The sequence below is a fragment of the Sus scrofa genome, chromosome 3 (genome assembly GCF_000003025.6).
Source record: "Sus scrofa isolate TJ Tabasco breed Duroc chromosome 3, Sscrofa11.1, whole genome shotgun sequence".
NCBI lineage: Eukaryota > Metazoa > Chordata > Mammalia > Artiodactyla > Suidae > Sus > Sus scrofa.
The window spans coordinates 45,234,876-45,257,631 of NC_010445.4; the positions used below are offsets into that span (position 1 = coordinate 45,234,876).

Consider the following 22,756-nt stretch of genomic DNA (forward strand, 5'->3'; position numbering starts at 1 on the left):
GGGCCACACCAACAGCATATGGAAGTTCCCAGGAGAGGGGTTGAATTGGAGCTGTAGCCACCAGCCTTCACCACAGCCACAGCAATGCTGGATCCTTAACCCACTGAGCAAGGCTAGGGATCGAACCTGCATTCTCATGAATCCTAGTTGGGTTCATTAACCACTGAGCCATAATGGGAACTCCTTTATAGCCTTTTCTTTAGAGCAGCATTTTGGTGATGATTTTCACTGGCTTTCTCTTCATTTTCAGATGGTCCAGGGCTATCATATTAAAGTCCACTGCTACTCCTGACAAAAACATCACAGGTCTTTTTTCTAAATATAAAGAATGACTTCATAGGTTTTGGTAAGAAGTAAGAAAAAGAAAATCACTTTATACCTCCTTTTTTTCCCCCACCAAGACAAGGTAAACACTTCTGATTCCTTCCTCCCCTTTACATGTTAGAAGTTCATACACAGTGAATCATTTCCTTGTGACTTAAACCCTGAAGTGTAATATGATCACGGTAGGCAGTGAAAACATGTATATGAAGTCCCAGAGGCATAAAAATTTGTGAGTGGAAACTGACAAAAGATTGGCAGGATTGTTTTCTAAGAAAGCAAAGAGCCAACAGCTGATGCACAAAGGGTTTTTTCCCCCTGCAGCCCAGGGATTCTTACCTGACTCCTAATCCTCATGCTGGCCACGGGAGTGAAATATTTATGTTCAAGATACCAGGCTCGCTCCTGGAACACCAGCTTGGTTCCATACAGCAGACAAAACTAAGGGGTAGGGGAAGAGGAGAGAAATGGAAAAACACATCAGAAAATGCAGACTCTAAGGAGGTGAATGAGACATAGCATAATATTACATTTCATAAGACCATAAAAGTCAATACATTCTAAATGTAAAATGGTCATATTTTGGACATGCAATGTATGTTTTGTTTTTAAAAACCACTCTATGGAAAATGTAAAGCATGTCTAACATTAGAAAGAACAGCATAACCAACTTCCATGGCTCTATCCCCTCTCCCTCCCCAAGTTCAACAAATATTAATTCACAGCCAGTCTTGCTTGATCTGTAACCTCACTTCGTTCTTCCCCACCCCTGGTTATTTAGAGGCCACTCATTATCTATTTTAAAAGATAAATGTAATATTTCTGTTGGCTTTCTTTCTTGATTCATGAAAAATACTGTAAATGCACCTTCTGAATAATATCATCTTGGCATTTTCTGTTGAGCATCGTTTGATTAGACTTCCATAAAAATAGTATCCCTCATTTGCATTCTGTTTCAATATGTTTTTCCTATTATGTTTCTGAAGCTGACACACAGACCTCCTTCAGTGGCATCCAGCAATAGTAATTTTTAATAAACTTTTCCTGTATCTACAAGTAACTTTTAATCAACTATTCTTTAAGCCTTTAGAGAAGCTAAGCTCCAGTCCTTCTATTCTGCCATCTTAATCATGTCCTCATTTAGTCTTTAGTATTTGATAAATCAAAAATTATACAAAAGTTGAGAGAACCAAGTAATGTACCTTCATGTCTATATCCTCCAGCTTTCAGAGCTATCAACTCACGGCCAGTCTCGTTTTCTCTCTCTTCCCACCTGTTCCCTTCTTTCCATACTATTGTGAAGAAAAGGTCTGTTGCTACCACCTCTAGGTTTGGAGAGAAGAGGGCAGGGCAAGGCTGCTGGATCCTGGAAGACAGTTGTGTTGACAGGGACGCCTTGTGAGAAGCTGTGACCTTCAGCCAAGGAACACAGAAACCCCAAGGTGATCCCACTAGCAGGCAGACAGAGGGTAGGAATATCCCAGCCTCATTCTCTTCCCCATCTCTGACCTCCCTCTGGGGCTTCCTGTTCTCAGAATCTAACTGGATCCAGCAGGCAAGGATCCCACTGGTGCAGGTTACCTCGATCCACTTCCTGGGCCCAGAGCACAGTCAAGATGGGGGGAGAAGAGAGATGGAAAGGCAACCAGAGGATATCCGATACAATTCTCATTTCTAATGCTCCTGACAGGTGGTCATCCAGCCTTAGTTCAGTCCCATCTCAAGTTCAAGCTCAATCTGCTTGGTCCCATGGAGCTCCTCACAGCCCCCACTGCTGATAGCACTCTCAGGCTTCATCCCAGACTGCCCTCTTTACTATTTTTTTAAATTTTTTTCTGCCTTAAATTTTAATTTTAGGGCTGCACCTGTGGCATATGGAGATTCCAAGGCTAGGGGTTGAATTGAAGCTGTAGCCACCAGCCCACACAATGAGGGCTCTGAGCCTCATCTGCGACCAACACCACAGCTCACAGCAATGCTGGACCCACTGAGCAAGGCCAAGGATCCAACCCACATACTCATGGATACTAGTCAGGTTCATTCAGCTGAGCCACAACGGGAACTCCCAAGACTGCCACCTTTAACCAGAGACATATGATACAGCCTGACCATGTCTGTTCTGTCTTTCTGTCAACTTCTGGTTTGTCCTCCTGTTGATGGTTCTGTAGCTCTTGTGTATCTGATGCCTAGGGCTATTTTTCTGGCTTTGGACTTCTGCTTTTCTCCTTGAACACAGTTCAGACTCTCCTTTGACTGGCCACTTTGCTTGTCCTGGAAAATACATGTCCCAGTTCTTGGTACCAGAACAACACCTTGAGGTCCAGATACCATCAGCCCCACCTCTGTCCTTCAAATAGAACATGAATGTGTTTCCTTTTATGTATTTGGGATTGGAGCTCAGTGCATTAAGAGGCGGCCGGCTCTCCAAGCAGCCTCCTTGTTGGATGAGCCATTGCATGCTGGGCTACTCCTCTGTGTGGAATATGAATTGATGGATTGTTCGTGCTGTAGGAAAGAGATCTGATCCTGCTCATCTCTTGGCCTAGGTCTGGGAAAGAAGCGGACACACCGGAAGACATTGGCTGACATCCAATTTCCTATAACTCATAGCTCTTAATCCTGTAACTTTGATGCCTAGGAAGCAAAGCAGGAGTCTATGAAAGTATCCAGATAACAGCTCTTAACAAATTGCAAGATAAATTTCACATCTCTGCTTAGACTTTCTTTATAGGATCAGCCTTCACCCACTGTCCTTTTCTCACCACACGACTTTTTGGTGGGCTTGTGCCACCTTGGGCCTGGGGGCCTCTTCTAAATGCTCAATTCTCCCCTTCAAGGTGTCTCACAAGACTGAACACAGGCTCCAGATGTCTTATCACTTCACTGTCTGCAGCACCATCACTGTCCTGGTTTGGGTCTCCATACTTTGAAGCAAGGTAAGACAGGGTTTGCTTTTACGATAGCCACATAAGGTTTTATCAGTAAATGAGTAGAAGAATATCATGCATATTTGTTTGACATCAAATGTTTGCTCATTTGACAGTCCCCACCATACCTGTTCTTCCATGACTTGTTTTCAGCTAACCCATACATACATAAATACATCCCTAAAGGAATGATTTATTTTTATATTTGTTTTTATTTTGCTTTCTAGTGCTGCACCTGTGGTATATGGAGGTTCCCAGGCCAGGGGTCAAATCAGAGCTACAGCTGCTGGCCTACACCATAACCACAGCCAGCGCCAGATCTGAGCCAAATCTGTGACCTACACCACAGCTCATGGCAATGCCAGATCCTTAACCCACTGAATGGGGCCAGAGATCAAACCTGCATCCTCCTGGATATGAGTTGGGTTCTTAATGAGATACACCACAATGGGAACTCCCTAAAGAAATGACTTTAAATTTATTCTCTTCAAGTATCTTCTTATTGATATGACCTACTTGGAAGACCCCCAAATCTCTGTGAATCTTGATCCAGTCACCTCATGTGTTTGTGTCATTTACAGATTTGTCAAGTCCCATCTATGTCTTCATATCATAAGACCCGATTCTTAGGTCTATATCTTTTTATATAGACTGTTTGAGAATCTATCATCTAATTCCTATTTCTTGAACTTATGAGTAAGGATATCCTGAGAGTCTGGAAAGTATTGGCCAAAATCAAGATACATCAACTCCCCCACCTTTTCTCTTTTAGTAACCTGATTAAGAAAGGAAGTAAGATTAGTTTGGCAAGGCTTAGCCATAGTGAACACAGACAGGTACATGGTGACTACCTTTTTCTAATTGCTCATAAACTGTCTCAATCAGCCTTTTCTAGAATTTTAACTTGGAGACACCAATCTTAAATTCTATAGTTTCCCCAATCTATGTTTTTAAATGTGGACATTTGTTCATTGATAGTTTTCTGACATTGCTTTTGCCCTCTTTGGTTTCAAGTGTCTCACAACTGTGTCCTCCCCAATTCAAAGAGAAGATGGGAACATTATATGAAACAGAAGGTCTGTTTTCTCTTTGTATTACTAACATCAAAGCTTTCTTCCCCAGACCAAGTGTCTGTCTCTTCAAACTTTGAAAGTAGCTAAAAATAGCCTTTTAAATCTTCATCAGATTACTTGTCAAGCCTCATGTTATGCTGGGATTTGGCCACCCTGAAATTTATGAAATGCTACCCTTTTGTATTTATCCCTGGACAAGCATCTCCCCCTCCCCACCTGACTCTTCATTTATATATAGCTTCCTTAGAATCTATATATCCATCAGAGAGCCCTCTCTATACTTATCTTGGTTTCTTTAAATATGTCCCAATTTACTCCCTTTTTTCTATATCTGTTGTATTGTCAGAGTAATATTTACTGTTTTTCTTGCTTTCAGGCCCCTTTGATAATCTCTGCCCATAGAATAAATAACAGTCAACATTTATTGAGTACCTACTATGTGCCAGACACTGTAAAGTATTTTACATTAGCCTCATTTAGTCCTCATAATAATCCTGAATATAGCCATAACTCCTGGACATAGTAAATGGAGAGGTGATTTGAGGAATTGAAAAATAATTAAGAGCAGACAGATGGGCAGCAGACCAGGATTCAAAGTGCCACCAAACAGATGGTGACTTTAATTTTTTTCCCCATTCCTCAAGTTGCTTGTCCCTGGAGGCATGTGCAGCAGACCAAGATAAATAAACCCCAGATTCTGGAAGGAGGATGGAAAAGAGAGCCTCAAGGAACCAGAGATAACCAAGAAGGTCATGGAGAAGGAGGGCTTGGGAAAGTAACCCCATAAAATTGTTTATGAACTTCTGGCTTCAACCCCAGGTGTGCATACATGAATCTAATGCTCGTTAGCTCACAAAATGCTTTGATAGCTAAATGAGCAGATACATGAGAATGCAAGTGCCAGACTGGCCACTGTGTGGTGCATACGTGGACAGAACAGAATTGTACTGCAAAGGCTATGAAGACTAAACTGACATTGAAATGACAGTGAACAGAAGGTGAGTTGGAACTTGCAGCTCAAACATCCAGATACAGCGACTGCTAAAGCAAAAATATTAATATGTTCCATAGGATTGAAACAAGATTCAAAATCTCATATTGTATTATTCGAAATGCCCAGGAAATATTTTTTAAGAGTTCAGCATGTGAAGGACAAGAGAAAAGAAGCTATTATTAAGATTCTTCAACAAGTGATCACAAACCTTCTTGAAATAACATACAGAAAAAGCAATGAAAATCAAAGCCTGTTACTTGAAAAGACTGATAAAATTAATAAAGTTCTATCAGAATTAACAGGGACAAAAATAGAGATACAAATGACTAACATCGGGAATAAAGGAGAAGGTAGCACTGTAGATCCCACAGACATTAAAAAGATGAGAAGGAAAACCTATAAACAACTTTACATGCATAAATTTGACAACCTGAATTAAACAATTCCTTGAATATTACAGGTTACCAAGAATCACACAAGTTGAAACATATAACACAAATAGCCTTATAAATATTAAAGAAGTTGGATTCACAGTTTAAAATCTTATGACAATGAAATCTTCAAGCCTAGATGGTTTCACTGGTGAATATACACAACATCTAAACAAGAAATAACACCAATTGTACAATATTTTCCAGAAAATGGAAGAGGAGAAAACACTTCCCAACTCATTTTATGAGACTAGCATTACTATGATATGAAAAGATAGTACAAAAAAGGAAAACTATAGACCCATTTTTCTCATTCACATGGACACAAAATCTCCTACAAAATATTAGCATATTGAATCTAGCAAATTATAAAAAGACTAATACACCATGACTAAGTGGGCTTATCCTGGGAATGCAAGACTGGTTTAATATTCAGAAATGAACCGTTATAATTTACCACACTAATGTTATAGAAAGGAAAAAGAAGAGACATGATCATACCAATCGATACAGGAAAAGAATTTAACAAAATTCAACATTCATTCTTCATAAAAATTCTTAGGAAACTAGGAATATAAGGTAGTCTTCTTAACTTGATTAATGACAACTATAAAGGTGTGAGTGCACGTGCACACACACACACCCCAAATACTACAGCTGATATATCATATTAGTGATGAAAGACACAATGCTTTCTCCCTAAGATCCATAACAAGTCAAGGATGTCTACTCTTATAACTCTTATTCACCATCATAGTGGAAGCAATAGTCAATGCAATAAGTCCAGGAAAAGAAACAACAATATAGAAATGGAAAAGTAAAAACGAAGATTGTCTGTACTTACAGACATGATTGTTTACATAAAAAACACAAGAGGTGTACCCAAAACCTCAAAATCTCTAGAATTACTAGTGAGCTTAGCAAAGTCACAGGACACAAGGTCAACACACAACATGTCAATTATATTACTAGATGTTAGCTACGTATAATTAGAAACCAATATTTAAAATAATATACCCTTTACAGTAGCTCTCCCGACCCCAAATGAAATACTTAGGTGTGAGTTTACAAAAATTGTACATTATCTTTAGGCTGAAAAGTAAAAATGCTGATGAAAGAAATCAAGGAAAAACTAATAAAGTAGATTGGCAGGGTCAATACGGCATAATCGTCAACTCCTCCAATAAAAAATCATAGCAGATTTTTGTTGTTGTTGTTGATGGAAACAAACTAACTAAAATTTATACAAAAAGGCAAAGAAACTAGAATGGCTAAAACAATTTGGAGAAGAGGAATAAAATTGGAGGAATTACTATATTTGACTTTAAGACTTACTATAAAACTATAATATTCGAGATAGCATGGTTTCATCAAGGGATAGACACATAGATCAATGGAACAAAATAGAGAAACCAGATATAGACTCATGCAAATATGTGTGAGTGATTTTGATAAAGATGCAAAAGGAATTCAATGGAGGAAGGATAGTGTTTTAAACAAATGATGCTGAAACAACTGGAGAGCAATAGTCAAAAGATATATAATCCTTGATCTAAATCTCACACTTTACACACAAATTGGTTCAAAATGAATCATAGACCTAAATGTAAATATAGACCTCAAAAAGCTTAAGAAAAAATATGGGAGAAAAATCTTCATGACTTGGGGTTAAGCATATGTTCTTAATATGATATCAAAAGCATAATCTATAGGATAGAGAAACTGATAAATAGGATTTAATCAAAATTAAAAATTTGTTTTGCATAAGGCACTTTAAGAGAATTAAAAGCCATTGCACAAACTGGGGAAAATATTTGCAAATCACACATCCAAGAAAGAACTTGTCTATAGAATTTATAAAGAACCCTCAAAACTCAACAGTAGGAGAACAAACTATCTGCTTTAAAATGGGCAAAAGATTTTTAGATTTCACTAAGAGAACGTACAGATGGCAAAAAGCACATCAAAAGATTTTCAGTATCATTAGGAAATGCAAATTAAAACCTTAATGAGATAGTCCTACATCCTACTGGGACAACAACAAAAAAATGCTGACAATAAGAAATGTTGGTGAGGATGCTGAGCACCTGGATCTCTCATACAATGAGAATACAAAGTTTTTTACAAAGTTAAACATACATTTATCATATGATCCAGTAAATCCACTCCTAAGTGTTCACCCTAGAGCAGTGCTTCTCAACTATGGATTACTTTTGTCCTGCATGGAACATTTGGCAATTACTGAAGGTATTTTGGTGTTATAGCTGGAGAAGTTCTACTGAAAATTCTACTGACATATAGTAACTAGAGGCTGGGATATTGATAAATACCCTACAATGGCCAGGACAGTACCCTCACAACAAAGAAGTACCTGATCCAAAATGTCAATATTGCCAAGATTGAGATATTTGCTCTAGAGATAGAAAATGTATGTTTATGAAATAGATAATTATGTAATAATACTTGTATGTATAAATATATACACACCTATATACAAATATAGCATCTCTACTCACAATCATCAAAAACTAAAAACATCTCAAATGCCCATCACTAGGAGAATGATTAAATAAATAGTAATACATCCATATAATGGAATGCTACTTAGCAATGAAAAGGAGTAAATGTTGGATGCATGTGACAACTTAGCTGAATCTGAAAGACATCATCTGAGTGAAGGAAGTCAATATCAAAAGGTTATGTATTATAAGATTCCATTTATACAACATGTTCAAAATGACAACACTATAGTGATGGACAGTAGATCATTGGTTGACAGGGTTTATCTGAAGGGGAAGAAGATGATTATAAAGCCATATCATAAAGGATTATTTGGGGATGGTTAAATTGTTCTGTATCCTGATTGTGGTGGTGCTTACACAACTCTATACATGTGTTTAAATTCATTGAGCTATACATTCCTAAACAAGGTCATTTTACTGTATAATAATTAAAATGTATCATCTTTCTATGTCTAGACTTCTCCTTTGTGTTTTTTGTTGTTTTTGTCTTTTAGGGCCACACCTATGGCATATGGAAGTTCCCAGGCTAGGGGTCTCATTGGAGCTGGAGCTGCCAGCCTACGCCACAGCTGCCAGCCTATACCACAGCCACAGCAATGCAGGATCCAAGTCACGTCTGCGACCTACACCATAGCTCACTGCAACACCAGATCCTTAGCCCACTGATCAAACCCACATCCTCATGGATACTAGCCCGGTTCCCAACATGCTAAGCCATAATGGGAACTCCCTAGATTTCTCTTTTGTTATGGCAAACTATAAGCTAAAATGGCTATATTCTCTAAGGGTTCCCTGTATTATAACTTTGAAGTTGTTAATTTAAACAACTGCCTGAAGATGTTAATTTAAAACAAAGCTTATTAATTCATGGTAATACTGGTGTGGTTTCAGAACAGTTTCCGCCAGCAACAACCCAGTTCTCTCACTGTGATGAAGTGCTCTGCCTTCTGCCTCAGACTTCAGCCACTTGGGATCTGTCCAAGGATCCCTCCCTGAGCTCCCACTGAAAGTCACCCCTTCCCTTTCTGGGTTCCCACAGCAGTATGTTTCCCCCTGCTACACATTATGCCTGTTGGTGTAATTATCTGGCCCTGTGACCTTCTCCCCGACCACGATGTGATTAGGAAGGCAGAAACTGTGGCTTATGCATCTTGGAATTTCTGCAGCACCTGACCCAGTATCAGAGCTTGCTGTATATTTGTAGGACTGAGACCCCTGGTTCCCAGGAGCATAAGCCCACTGGGACCAGCAGCAGAAAGAAGGGAATTTGCCTGCAATTTATACCAAGTAGGCAGCCTATATCCCTGGCCTGAGCTGCATAATAAGCAAGGAGATGAAGCAAAGGACTGAGTTGGACCTCTAGTGTCAGGGAAGATGAACAAAGCTTATTAATTCATGGTAATACTGGTGTGATTTCAGAACAGTTTCCCCCAGCAACAACCCCGTTCTCTCACTGTGATGAAGTGCTCTGCCTTCTGCCTCAGACTTTAGCCACTTGGGATCTGCATTACTGCCTTGTAAAATTGATGGGCAGTGGCACCATCTCTTAGTTTAAGGAATTTCTGCCAGCCTTAGCAAAAAAAAATGTTAGTTTCACAATTTCTAAGGGCATTCTTTGCAACAGAAAAGTGATTAAAAACTGGACGAGACTGAAACAATGTCCATCTCGAGTCCTTAGAGTTCATCTGTCTGGTCTCCTCCACGCCATCAGCTCCAGATGTGAGCTCATCTGCTTCCACAGGTGAGGAAGTCTTATTTATTATTATATTGGAAAAAGGTTGGAAAAAGGTTGGGAGGGGTTAATCAACATGAGTGTCTTTTTCTTTGATCACCCAAGAAAGTGGTTCAGATCAAAGTCTCATGTTTTCTAAACTGCCTGAAGATGTTAATTTAAAAAAAATCCAACCTGCTCAATATTTTGTCTTAAAAGCCTCTCTTATTGAGAAAGGTGACAGTAGCAGATGCATAATACCTATGTTCATCCCCCCATGTACTTTATATCATCTCTAGATCACTTATCATACCTCATGCCACGCAAATGCTATGTAAGTCATTGTAAAAACAATATAAATGCTATGTAAATAGTTGCCAGGGTGCAGCAAATTCAAATTTTGCTTTTTGGAACTCTCTGGAATTTTGGGGGGAAGGAATATTTCTGGTCTGCAGTTGGCTGAATCCAGAACCTGTGGATATGGAGGGCCGATTACTTTAGGCAGACAGTTTGGGCAGCCTGTGGGACATCATTCAGCCAGGTTCTTCTCTCTGATTTGTTTTAACCCAGAACTGATCCCAATTCCTCTCACTTCCAATTCTTCATCTGTCACTGGCTTTTCAACCATCACCACCATCCATCTCCAGAACTTTTTTCATCTTGCAAAACTGAAATTCTCTACCCATTAAATAGTAATTCCTTTTCCTTGGTCCCCGGCAACCACCATTCTACTTTCTGTCTTTAAGATTTCATTTACTCGAGGTGCCTCTTAGGCATGGATTAAAATAGTTTACCTCCTTTTGTGACCAGCTTATTTCACTTAGCATAATGTATTCAAAGTTCTTCCATGTTGTAGCCTGTGTCAGAATTTCCTTCCATTTTTAAGGCTGAATAATATTTTATTGCATAGACAGAATATTAAAAAATAAACATTCTTTTGCATGTATACATCACATTTTTTTGCTTATTCATTCATCCGTCAATGGACACTTGGTGTGCTTCCACATTGTGCCAGTTGCAATTAGTGCTACTATGAACATGGATGTACTAATACTCTTTCAAGCTACTGTTTTCAGTTCTTTGGATATATGCCCAGAAGGGAAATTGCTGGTTCACATGGTAATTTCATGTTTAATATCTTAAGGAATTGCCATATTACTTACCATAGTGGCTGCTCCATTCTACATGCTCACCAACAGTTCTCAAGGGCTCCAACTTCTCCATATCCTTGCCAACACTTGTTATCTTGGTTTTGGTTTTTGTTGTTTTGCAGTAACAGCTCTCCTAATGGGCGTAATGTATGATCTCATTGTGATATTGGTTTGTAGTTCCCTAAGGATTAGTGATGTTGAGTATCTTTTCATATGCTTATTGCCCATTTGTAGATCTTTGGAGTAATGTTTATTCAAGTACTTTGTCCATATTGGTACTAGTTGTTTGGATTTTTGCTGCTGAATTTTAGGAGTTTTCTATCTACATATTCTGGATGTTAGTCTCCTCTCAGTATATGATTTGTAAATATTTTCTCTCCTGCTGTGCATTGCTTTTTTCCTGTGTTGATAGTGTCATCTGATGCACAAAGGTTTTAAATTTTAATGAATGTCAATGTGTATAGGTCTTGCGGTTGCTTATGCCTTTGATGTCATATTCAAGCAATCATTGCAAATCCAGTGTGATGAGGCTTTTCTCCTGTTTTCTTTTCTGAAAGCTTTACAGTTTTAGCTCTGACATTTAAGCCATTGGTCTACTTTGAGTTAATTTTTGTATATCATATTAGATAAAGGTCCAATTTCATTCTTTTGCGTGTGGATATCCAGTTTTCTCAAATCCACTTGTTGAAAAGATTATCCTTTCTTCATTGAATGATCTTGGCACTCTTGTCAAAAAAATCATTTGAGGAGTTCCCGTCGTGGCGCAGTGGTTAACGAATCCGACTAGGAACCATGAGGTTGCGGGTTCGGTCCCTGCCCTTGCTCAGTGGGTTAACAATCCGGCGTTGTCGTGAGCTGTGGTGTAGGTGGCAGACGCGGCTCGGATCCTGCGTTGCTGTGGCTCTGGCATAGGCCGGTGGCTACAGCTCCGATTCAACCCCTAGCCCGGGGAACCTCCATATGCCGCGGGAGCGGCCCAAGAAATAGCAACAACAACAACAACAAAAGACAAAAAAAAAAAAATCATTTGACCAAATACATAAGGGTTTATTTCTGGGCACTCTTCTATTACATTGGTGTATATGTCTGTCTTTATGCCAGTACCACCCCATTTCAAGTGCTGTTGAATTGTAAATTTTCAAATCAGGAAGGGTGAGACCTCTAACTTTTTTCTTCCTTTTCAAATTTTTGGCTATTCAGGGTCCCTTGAGATGCCATGTGAATTTTAGAATGAATTTTTCTATTTCTTTAAAGAAAATCATGCCATTTTGACAGATTGCATTGAATCTGTGATGGCATTAGGTAATACAACATCTTAAAAATATTAAAGTTTCAATCCATGAATACAGAATTTCTTTCCATTTTTAGCTTCCTTAATTTCTTTTTTTTTTTCAGAATATAAATCTGTAACATTTTTTATTGAAGTGTAGTTGATTTATGATGTTGTATCAGCTTCAGGTATATAGCAAAATTATATATATACATATATATATTCTTTTTAAGGTTCTTTTCCATTATAGGTTATTATAAAATATTGAGTACAGTTTCCTGTGTTATACAGTAGGTCCTTAGTGTTTTTCCACTTTATATATAGTAGGGTGTTTCTGCTAATCCCAAACTCCTAATTTATCTCCCCCTCCATTTCCCCCTTGGTAACCATAAGTTTGCTTTCTATTTCTGTAAGTCTGTTTGTTTCATATATAAGTTCATTTGCGACAACTTTTCAGAGTCCAAATATAAGCTGTATCACGTGATAGTTACCGTTCTCTGTCTGGCTTACTTCCAGGACCAGGCTTGCAGGACTGAGAAACTGCCAAGGGTGATGCTCACCACACTTAGGGAAGTTCGCTGCTGTTCTGAACACTGGATTTCTCCTTTCCATCTGGTTCTCCACTTAGATATTGATTTAGATGCTTGATAAAGAAGTGTCAAGGGCAGAGCAGGTGCAATGTTCCATATACCACTCCATCCATCCACATGCTTCTCTTAGGTCATCAGGCACGTTCTACATCTGAGGCCATTTGGCCTGGAAAGCCACTGGTCCAGTTCCCCTGAGAGGAGAGCTTTGTGAAGCAGTTGGGTGAAGTACAGACTCTCAGATAGCAAAGCACGTCCTCTTGCTGCACGTCAGGAAATTCCTCTGCCTTTTTCCTCCTAATCCCCCACCCCTAGCCTCACTCTCATCTCTGGCCCCTGGCCTGGAGACAATGATCGCAGAACAATTCTAAAGCAACTGTGAGCTGATGATGGCTTCTGCTGCATTCCCTCTCAGAGACACCAGACTTTGACATTAACCTCTGGAAGTTAGGGTAAGTGCCAAGCCAAAGGAAGCAGTCCCAAAGGCTGGAATTTCAAGGTAGTTATAGCACATTGGGGAAATGTGTATAGCCAACAGGAATAGAAGCTTCTGGAGCTCTCTCCCCTGAAAAGGCAGCTGTCTGTATCCCCTACTGTGGCATCCAGTTCTAGAGATATGCATCAGTGCACCCAAAACCCTCCGTAAATGGAAAACTCAGAACACAGCTTCTCACACTGACCCCATCAGTAAGCACACTGGAACCCACAGAGTTGGTTAAATTCAATTTCCTGCAGAAACACAGAGACTTAGTACAAAAGCCACCTTCTCTAGCAAGCTGAGTTGGGTACCCCAGGTGAGTGCTCTGTTAACATCCCAAATTTCCTCCCTCCCAGCACATGGCCCACTTCAACGTGCTGCTTATGCAGGTCTCATCTATTAGTCAGGGGGCTGAGGGCCAGGAATAGGTCTCATTGACACTAGAACCCCCAGAATCTAGCACAGTACCTGGCACATAAGAGCCTCTCCTCAGTGTTTCTGAAGAGGGGTTGTGGCAGGTGTGTGCAGACAGTCCACAAAATCACACTTCTATCAACCCATCAGGGAGTCTGGAGTTCTACTATTGGGTATTTATTTCTTTGGCTTAAAAAGTTAGTCCTATGCATCAAAGGATGCCTTTCCAAAACTAAAGTCTCATTAGGAAGGAGGATGTCACAGATTTGTGGGCATTGGTTTAAGATGAGCCCCGAAGAACGTTGGCATGAGCCAGGCACTTGTGGAGAAAGAATGAATGAAGGGAAGGAGGCCCTCCAGGGCCTCCAGGGCCCAGAGGTTCAGGAATGAGAGAAAATCACCTATGGCTGGAACACTACACCTGAAACTTGACTTCTATGTCACTTGGAGCTCTTTCCCCTTATTAAATCCACATTGAAAAAAAAACAAAAACAAAAACAAAAAAACCCTGAAACATAGTCTTCAAATGAGTCAGGTGCTAGAAAAACATCACCTGACCCAAGACGGGTCCTCAGGGGACACTGCGGGACAGCTATGTTAGACTATCATCAGCTGCACGCTTACTTCTTTTTGCGTGGCTCTGGCTTGCACGGGGCAGAGAAGGTAGCAGCAAAAGAACAGGGGGAAAAGACGAGGTTTTACCACTGCGGACCCCGCCACCACCCTTCACAATCTGGGCTCATGGAATTCAGAGCCGGGACTGACTCTTCGTCCTGGACTGGGTTTGGAAATGCAATCAAACACCAGATAAGAACTCTTGTCCTCTGTGTGGGAGGCATGAGTCCATGACCAGCCCCAGGTGCCTGAGCTGGGGCTTCGAGCATGCATGGGGCACACACAGGATGTTTGCGCCTGCTTCCTGCTCCGGGGCCAAAGCCACTCTCAGAGGCAAGGGGCCACAGTGGGGTCCTCAGGTAGGAAAAGGGCCACCTGAGGTAAGCAGGACATCACAGTTTTCCCTGCCCTGGGTGAGAAGGGCTTGCAATTAACTTTGGGCCACTGCGTTTGGTGCTTAAACCAGCTACCACCTACACAGGTTGAGAAAAGGAAGAAAGAGCAGTTAAAATGCAGGAAAGAGGGAAAAACCCCACCTCGCCCACTTGACAGGCTCCAACTGCCACTGCCAGCCGCCTGGGAGGTGGGGACAGTCCCGTCAACGCCTGGCCCCAAGGCTGGGGTTGCTGTGGCGAGCACCCCATCAGAGCTGGAGCAGCAGGGGCCTTCTCCAAAGCACAAAGGCAGACAAAGGCCTTGCAAGGGTGCTCTCTGGCCCTTCCAGAATCGGGAGGCTGCTCCCCAGGCTGAGCCACACGGAGGGAGTGGGCGGGGTGAGGATAACTGTGGGAGAAATGAAGCAGAAAGAAATCTCTGTGACAATGACAATTTAAGAGACACTAGATAACCAGCTTGCTGGGTGTTTCTAAACCTTTGAGGGGAGGTGAATCAGTGGAGCGGTCATGTGGAAAATTCCCTTTCTCCCCAAGACACCGCCACTCCCATGCTAAGGTAAAGTCATCTTTTTCTCGTGAAAACCTTCCTTGCTAACAGGCCAGGATTCTATCGGGCTCAGAGAAGAGGCCAGTTTCTGGGAAGTTGTATTTTGTAAACTTGGGGGGCTGAAGGGTTGGCCTGTGTCATTCACTTGGGGACTTTGCGTTTCAAGAAAGACTCATGTGTGTCCAATTTTCTAGAACATCATTAGCTGGAGAAAAAGCCGATCTGGCCAGACCACAGTGATGAAGGGGCGTGTGGGAGGGACGCCTGGCATTTTTCCTTCCATATCTGCCAGGATCGGTTTCCCCTAAGCATTCTGGGGCGGCGTGAATACTTGGCAGTGGCTGGCAAGCAACACTAAGGAAGCTTCCAGCAGCACTCCAGCCCTGCAGGCCTCCAGTCAGTGGAGCCTTCCTGGCAAATTGCTTCTACACATTTTCTTGACCTGGGCCTCAGCACCCCCAAACTGTGCCATCCCCTGTGATGGGCCCTGCATGTGCCAGATGGGCAAACAGCAGATCCGCAAACTGCACTGCCTGTGTCCTCAGACCAAGGTATCATCCGCCTCGCCTCAGTCCTCCCTTCTGCCAATCAAACAGAGAACAGCTGGAACATTACTGCTACTACTGGTGCCACAGCCCCGTCAAAGGACTGCACCTTAGGGGAGCAGAAATTCAAGACGGTTCTATGTATTTTCTTTTTCTTTTCTGTTTTTGGCCTCCCCAAGGCCTGTGGAGTTCCTGGGCCAGGGATCAGATCCAAGCCACAGTTGCGACCCAAGCTGTAGCTGTGGCAATGCCAGATCCTTAACCCATCGTGCCGGGCTGGGAATCGAACCTGCGTCCCAGGGCTCCCAAAATACTGCCAATCCTGCTGGGCCATGAGAACTCTGGCTCTATGTATTTTCGAGCAGGCAGCTTGGTTCTTGTTACCAGTTTATACAGTTGAAGTGGTATGATATCGGATCTCAACTATAAAAAGGCTGGCCTTGACCTTCACGCTGGTGCCTCCAGCCAGAGCCCTTAGGTAGAGCAGCCCAGCCAGACCTGAGTGGGGAGATGCCTTGCAGGGATCATTCCAGGCACCTGCTCAGCACCCCTGGAGTGGAGAAGCCTCACTCTGAGCCAACCCTCCACTTACAGCAGGTCAGCCAAAGCTCCTTTAAGCAGCTCGTGTGACCTGGCGGGGGGAAGCAGCACGGACCAGGAAGGCCACTTTCTCCAGAGCATCCTCCTTGCTTTCCAAGGAGGTAGGGAAAGCTGGCAGGTGATGGCCTCAGGATGTTTCAGTCATGTCAGACCCCTGCTGGGCTGCTACCTCACACCCAGACTGGAAATGGCTACTGCCAAGTGTGTAAGGCACTCCCAGGAGAACAGAGTGAGGAATTGCGATCATTTATATTTGATTTAGAAAATGAGGGTTCAAATGCAGATTGGCACCGGGAGGCCAATTTTCATCACTAAAAAGAGGGCCCAGAAAGTCCCCCTGGTGGCTCAGCGGGTTAAGGGTCTGATGTTGCCACTGAAGTCACTTGGCTCACTGCCGTGGTGTAGGTTCGATCCCTGGCCCTGGAACTTGTGCATGCCAAGAGCACAGCCAAATAGAAAAAAAAAAAAGAAGTCCCAGTTTTTAATAGGAGACAGTCCTGGGAGGTTGGGAGTGGGGAGGGCAGAGAATATCTGGACTAAAAAAAAAAGCTCGCTAGGCAAGGCAGAGCCATTTGACTGAAGAAAGGATTGGGGACTTGATTCAAAAATAGGTTAACCAATGCCTGGGTTTGCCTGGGGCAGTCATGGTTTATGCCTGTCATCCAAGCTTCATGTTCAATGGTGCTCCCCTTCGCTCTCAAAAGAAAGTCCAGATTCTGCCATCTCCCTGTTCCCAAAGATAAAAAGAGTTATGACTGGAAACTGATCCAGAGAGGGACAGAAGGACATGGGGTCTCAGAAGGTTCATTTGGCTGAGCCTGAAGGAGAGAGACCAGGAGCAGAGGACCAGGGCGATTCATTCACAAGTTTAGAATTGCAGGTTTGTTGGTGATATCCAGGCACAGAGTGTGGATGCTGGATGGGTCTTTGGAGCAATCTAATTCCCTTCCTCTTTTACCAGAAGTGGACACTGGGCTCAAAAAGATCAAAGTGACCTGCCCAAGGTCACATGCTGGATCCGGCAGAGTGAAGACCAGACTTGCCCTGGGTGACCCACGCCCAGGTGCTCTGTTCTGGGACAGAAGGCAAAAGTGACTCTGAAAGATGCTGCAGAGGGAACAGAGGCACTGGATCTGGGGTGGCAGCCGCAGGATAGAGCCACAGATTGTGGTTGATGAGGGAGGACAGAGATGGGGGAGGTTCAGACCTGCTGAGTGAATTTGAATGTGGGGCTGGGGTTCTGGTTAGATCCAGAGCCATGGCGGCGTGGGGGGTGTGGGTGGGGCAGAGGTGTTTGTGGGCTCTCCAGGGTAGTGACGGCAGAAACTTTAGAGTTAACTGGCAAGTGGAAATAAGAACAAGTGAAGAAACAGGTTAAGCGTTGAGGATGGAAAGTGAATGGGGTCATAAGTCATGTATGGACCCTAAATCTCTCCTGTGGCTCAAATCGTGGTGAAATCTCCAAGAGGCAAACCTCAAGGATGGCTGTCCTACCCCTTGGCATCCCTCTCCTAGCCTTTTACCAAGGCTGCAATGGTGGGAAAGTCCTTGGTCATTGACAGCCTTGACCTCTACTTGGTATTTGAGGAAACTGAGTCACTGAGAAGCCAGCTCCCTCCTGCCTTAAAGGACTTCAGCAAATGAGGTGTAATTCACGATGAGGCACAAGGGTGACTGCACACCAGCCACAACAGTACACCCGTGGTTTTGTCAGTCTTACCTCCCGTGTGACTCTGATGAGGCCAAGGTGGTGGATTGTCTGTGAATATGCTCATCTGAGCGGAGTCCCAGGAGGAAGCCCAGCCTGAGGGTCCAGAGCATTGGCCTGGTGGCCCCAAGTTCTACTGCCCGATGACTAATGGTGCTGTAGTGGGAAGCCACGTCCCCTCCCTGCCCTGCTCTTCTGGATTGTCACCTGAAGGTTATGGCCTCTGCCATCTCCAAAGCCTCACACCCCGCCTATGTTCCCAAGGGCATCAGACTTCAGCTGGACCACTGTGTGTTCATCTTTTCATCTTCCCTGCAGGCCATGTCTAGAGTGCCTGCACAGGTCAAAATGAAGTATCTGTCCTCGGGTCTCAGTTATCTGGGACCCTGTACAGATGCAATGGTATGCATGCAAAATATCAGTTTATTTTATTTTGTTTTTAGGGCCAACCTCGAAGCATAAAGAAATTCCCAGGCTAGGGGTCTAATCAGAGCTGCAGCTGCTGGCCTTTGCCACAGCCACAGCAACACTGAATCCAAGCCGCATCTGCAACCTACACCACAGCTTGTAGCAATGCCGGATCCTTAACTCACTGAGTGAGGCCAGGGATCAAACCCACAACCTCATGGACAGTAGTTGGTTTCTTAATCCACTGAGCCATAATGAGAACTCTCAAAATATCATTTTAAAAAACATATTCAGAGTTCCCGTTATGGCTCAGCAGGTTAAGAACCATGGGAGGATGTGAGCTCAATCCCTGGCCTCGCTCAGTGGGTTAAGGATCTGGTGTTGCCACAAAGTGTGGCATAGGTCACAGATACAGCTTGGATCCCATGTTGCCATAGCTGTGCTGTAGGCTTCAGCTGCAGCCCCAATGCAACCCCTAGCCTGGGAACTTCCATATGCCACAGGTGCAGCCATACAATAAACAAACAAACAAACATGTTCGATTTGGACCTGCATTTTGTTTTGCCTGCAACAGTTTTTCACCCAACCAGGTGGAGTTAAATATTTAAGTTGGCTGCAGAGAACCTACAGAGTGGGCTCACCCAAGTAAACATGAACTTGACCACAGGCTGACAGTAGTCAAAACGATCTACTGTCACCCTGAGCAAGTTCCCCCGCAGAACAATCTACAAAAATTCTGCATGCCATTATCACACCCACATGGTGCTCTCTGATATGTGACATGAGGAAACCTCAATCTCCTGAAAACAAAATCATTAAACAGTTTCAGTCTATAAGAACTGAGCACACGTTTTTGTTCAGTGAAACTTCTTTGATGGTGCCGGGTTCAAATACCTGCAAATATTGAGAGAACACCCACAGACACAGCCCTCGGTTACGACAGTCACACAGTCTGCAGGGACCAACTGGGAAAAGGTAAAACATTGAATGTCACTAGAGATCCTTCCAGGACCCTGTGGGCTGTCTTAACCCTCTTCAACCCCGGGTTGTCAGTTGCTAACCAAATGTTCAGCCTGGTGCAGGAGGAGCATCAGAAGAGAGGCGAGAATGTATGAGGAGGAGGAGGAGGAGGCTTTTGGGGGCGGGGGCGGGGGGGGGGGCGCTCACTCTCTCTCTCTTTCTATGGACATGACGAGAGAGGCTGTGGTATTCCAAGCTGTGGCGACCACAGGGACAACTAGAAGCAGGACTTTAGTCTGGTGTCCTGGCTCTGGGCTCCGGGCTCTGCCCTTCATGCATAGATAAGGTCCACACGGAGCTCACCAGCAGGACCAAGTGGCAATGGGAGAGAGATGAGAGACAGACAGGAGGAGAAGAACAAGAGAGAAGCGAGGAGGAGGAGATGGACAGAATAGGAAGAAAGGGTCAGAGGCCAGAACTTTTTTTTCTTTTTATGGTCATACCTGTGGCACATGGAAGTTCCCAGCCTAGGTGTTGAATGGGAGCTGTAGCGGCCAGCCTATGACACGGCCATGGCAACGAGGGATCTGAGCTGCCTCTGTGACCTACACCACAGCTTGTGGTGACTCTGGATCCTTAACCCTTCCATCAAGGCCAGAGATGGAACCTGCATCCTCACGGACACTTTGTCAGGTTCTTAACCCGCTGAGCCACAACAGGAATTCCCAAAGGCTAGACTCTTGACTAAATCAAGAGGTTAAGAGTCTGGGATGCAAGAGTTTCTCCAAGGTCACAGCAACACAGCCTGTCCCTGGAAGGAAAGGTCTTTGGGGAGTGGCCCTCAGGCTGGGGAACTGAGAACTGAATGTGGAAAACCTCGAAAAACCAAGAAAAGTTTCTGTGCCTAAATGGATGTCATTCAAGGTCAGGGTATTTGACCCAGGATGCTTGTGTGCCACATCTCCCAGGAGAACCCCACATTTCTTCTCAGCCCTTCTGTATAAAATCAACATCACCGAAAGCTTACCAAAAAAACATAAACCAAACAAACAAACAAACAAAAAAAAAACAGACCGAAAATATCACGTCTTAGGCAAATGAGTTGGAAATCCCTTCTAGTGATGCCTTTTTTTCCCCTCCCACCCATTTCTAAAGTCAGAGGACACCTGGTGTGGTATTTAGGTAAAGAAATGCAATTCCTCATACATGTGGTTTTCTGATGGCACAGAACTGAAATGACATCATGGAAATTGCAGATGCCTCTGGGTCAGTCTAAGTACAGCTTCTAGGGCCACAGCCGTTGCTGGAAAAGTGTGAATGTACTTTGGTGAGTTGCTAGTCTCTACTGCTTTTGGCTGTCAAAGGCCTCAGTTTTCATTAAATGCAGGCAGGCTGCAGGCCAGGCTTTCCCATGCTTTGGGCTCGCTTCAGCGTACCACCAAATGTAGGCTAGCCCACCCCTGTGTTCCCTGGTCCTTTGGAAGGAAAGACAAGAATGGTCACCAAGAAAACAAAAAGGTTGTCTCCCATTCAAGGGCAAGGAGTTGATAACATAATATCCCCTCCCAAAAGGTTTCCACAAACAGTCTCATTGGTGGCATGTTCTCCATGGCGACCAAAGTGGGGATGTGGCAGGACACAGAACATACAGAATCCTTTGTCTTAATTAAAAAGTACAGTGAGAGTCATGGAATTTGGCCAAGCCTCATAAATCCACTACAAGAATCAAGGCTCTGTCACTTAAGCTTAAATAGAACCAGCCGAGCCCTCTGGAGAATTAGATTCCCTGCTAGTGGTTGACACCCACTTTTCTGTCACTTGGCTGTGCTCCTCGGACAGCCACTGTGCTCATTAACCAGCAACCCTCCTCCCCACCGATGACAACCTTATCCCCGAGGAGCACAGAATTCAAAGATGATAAATTTACTCCTGCTCGTAGCAGTGAAACTCTCCTCCGGGCAATGAAGATGCTGGGGGCCTTTGAGAAATCAGTGCTTTGTGTGATAACATACCTTCTTTAACAAAGCCTGGTCTTCTAGGTCTGGACAGCTGTTCACGGCCAGGAAGAACTGCTCTAAAGTGACTGGAAAGGAAGAAACAGAAAGGGTGAATGATGTCCCTTTGGCCCCCAAGTCCTTCTATAGGGAGAACATTGTGGTGATAACACAGAGGGAGGTGACACCGCCCTGCAGTCTTTCCTTGGTGGTATTCCAAGGGGACAGAGCCTGCCCCCTGAGGTGGGGGGGGCACAGGGACAACACACAGTGACTTCTCCATTGTCAGCCAGGGGTGATTATATCAGGGCACACGGCCACTGCCATCAGCAAATCTCCATCCCAAACCACAAGGAGGTCCTAGGTTCAGCCCTGGTACCTTGTGGTTCATCCTGTCCCCCAAGACTACAATGCATGTCCTTCTCCTGTAAGCGTTTCTAGTGAACTCCACCTGCCTTGGTAAATTCTGAGATGCTAGATTTTCTTTTCTTTTTCTTTTTTTAATCTTTTTCTAGGGCCACACCCGTGGCGCATGGAGGTTCCCAGGCTAGGAGTCTAATTGGAGCCACAGCCTCCAGCCTACGCCAGAGCTACAGGAATGCCAGATCGGAGCTGTGTCTGCGACCTACACCACAGCTCACAGCAACGCCAGATCCTTAACCCACTGAGCAAGGCCAGGGATGGAACCTGCAACCTCATGGTTCCTAGTTGGGTTTGTTAACCACTGAGCCACGATGGGAACTCCAGAGATGCTAGATTTTCTATCTCAGTTTTCCATTGAGATTCCCACCACGGCTTTAAGTTTTCTCTTGGGATGAATGACGGGACCCCAGGGTGGATTCAAGAAAATCCTACTAACTCCAGCAAATATTTTAAGTCCTATTTCTCCACCTGCCTTGCTCCAACAGGATGCTTGAGAAAAATCAAGAAGATGTGCCAAAAATATTTTCATGATCCATTTGAATTGTCTGTGAAAGCTCTAGAAATAATAAGGCAGAAGATATACATAAGTGACACTCCCCTTCCCGATGCTGTCAGCTGTCACTAAAGCCCCTCTCCTGTGAGCACCCTTTTTGTTTGTTTGCGACTTGTTTGTTTTTCAGCC

The 22,756-nt window shown here is 43.6% G+C and overlaps 1 protein-coding gene across 4 annotated transcripts in view; it reads right to left on the reverse strand.

The window, feature by feature from the left end:
- Positions 1 to 22,756, reverse strand: part of ACOXL (acyl-CoA oxidase like) — a 360,188-nt gene that overhangs the window by 32,001 nt on the left and 305,431 nt on the right. For all 4 annotated transcript variants that reach the window (XM_021087042.1, XM_021087044.1, XM_021087045.1 and 1 more), the window contains 2 exons: positions 21,670 to 21,740; positions 661 to 762 (listed from right to left, as the gene is read on the reverse strand). In XM_021087042.1, coding sequence (XP_020942701.1) covers positions 661 to 762; positions 21,670 to 21,740 — 173 coding nt within the window. The remainder of the gene's footprint in view (positions 1 to 660; positions 763 to 21,669; positions 21,741 to 22,756) is intronic.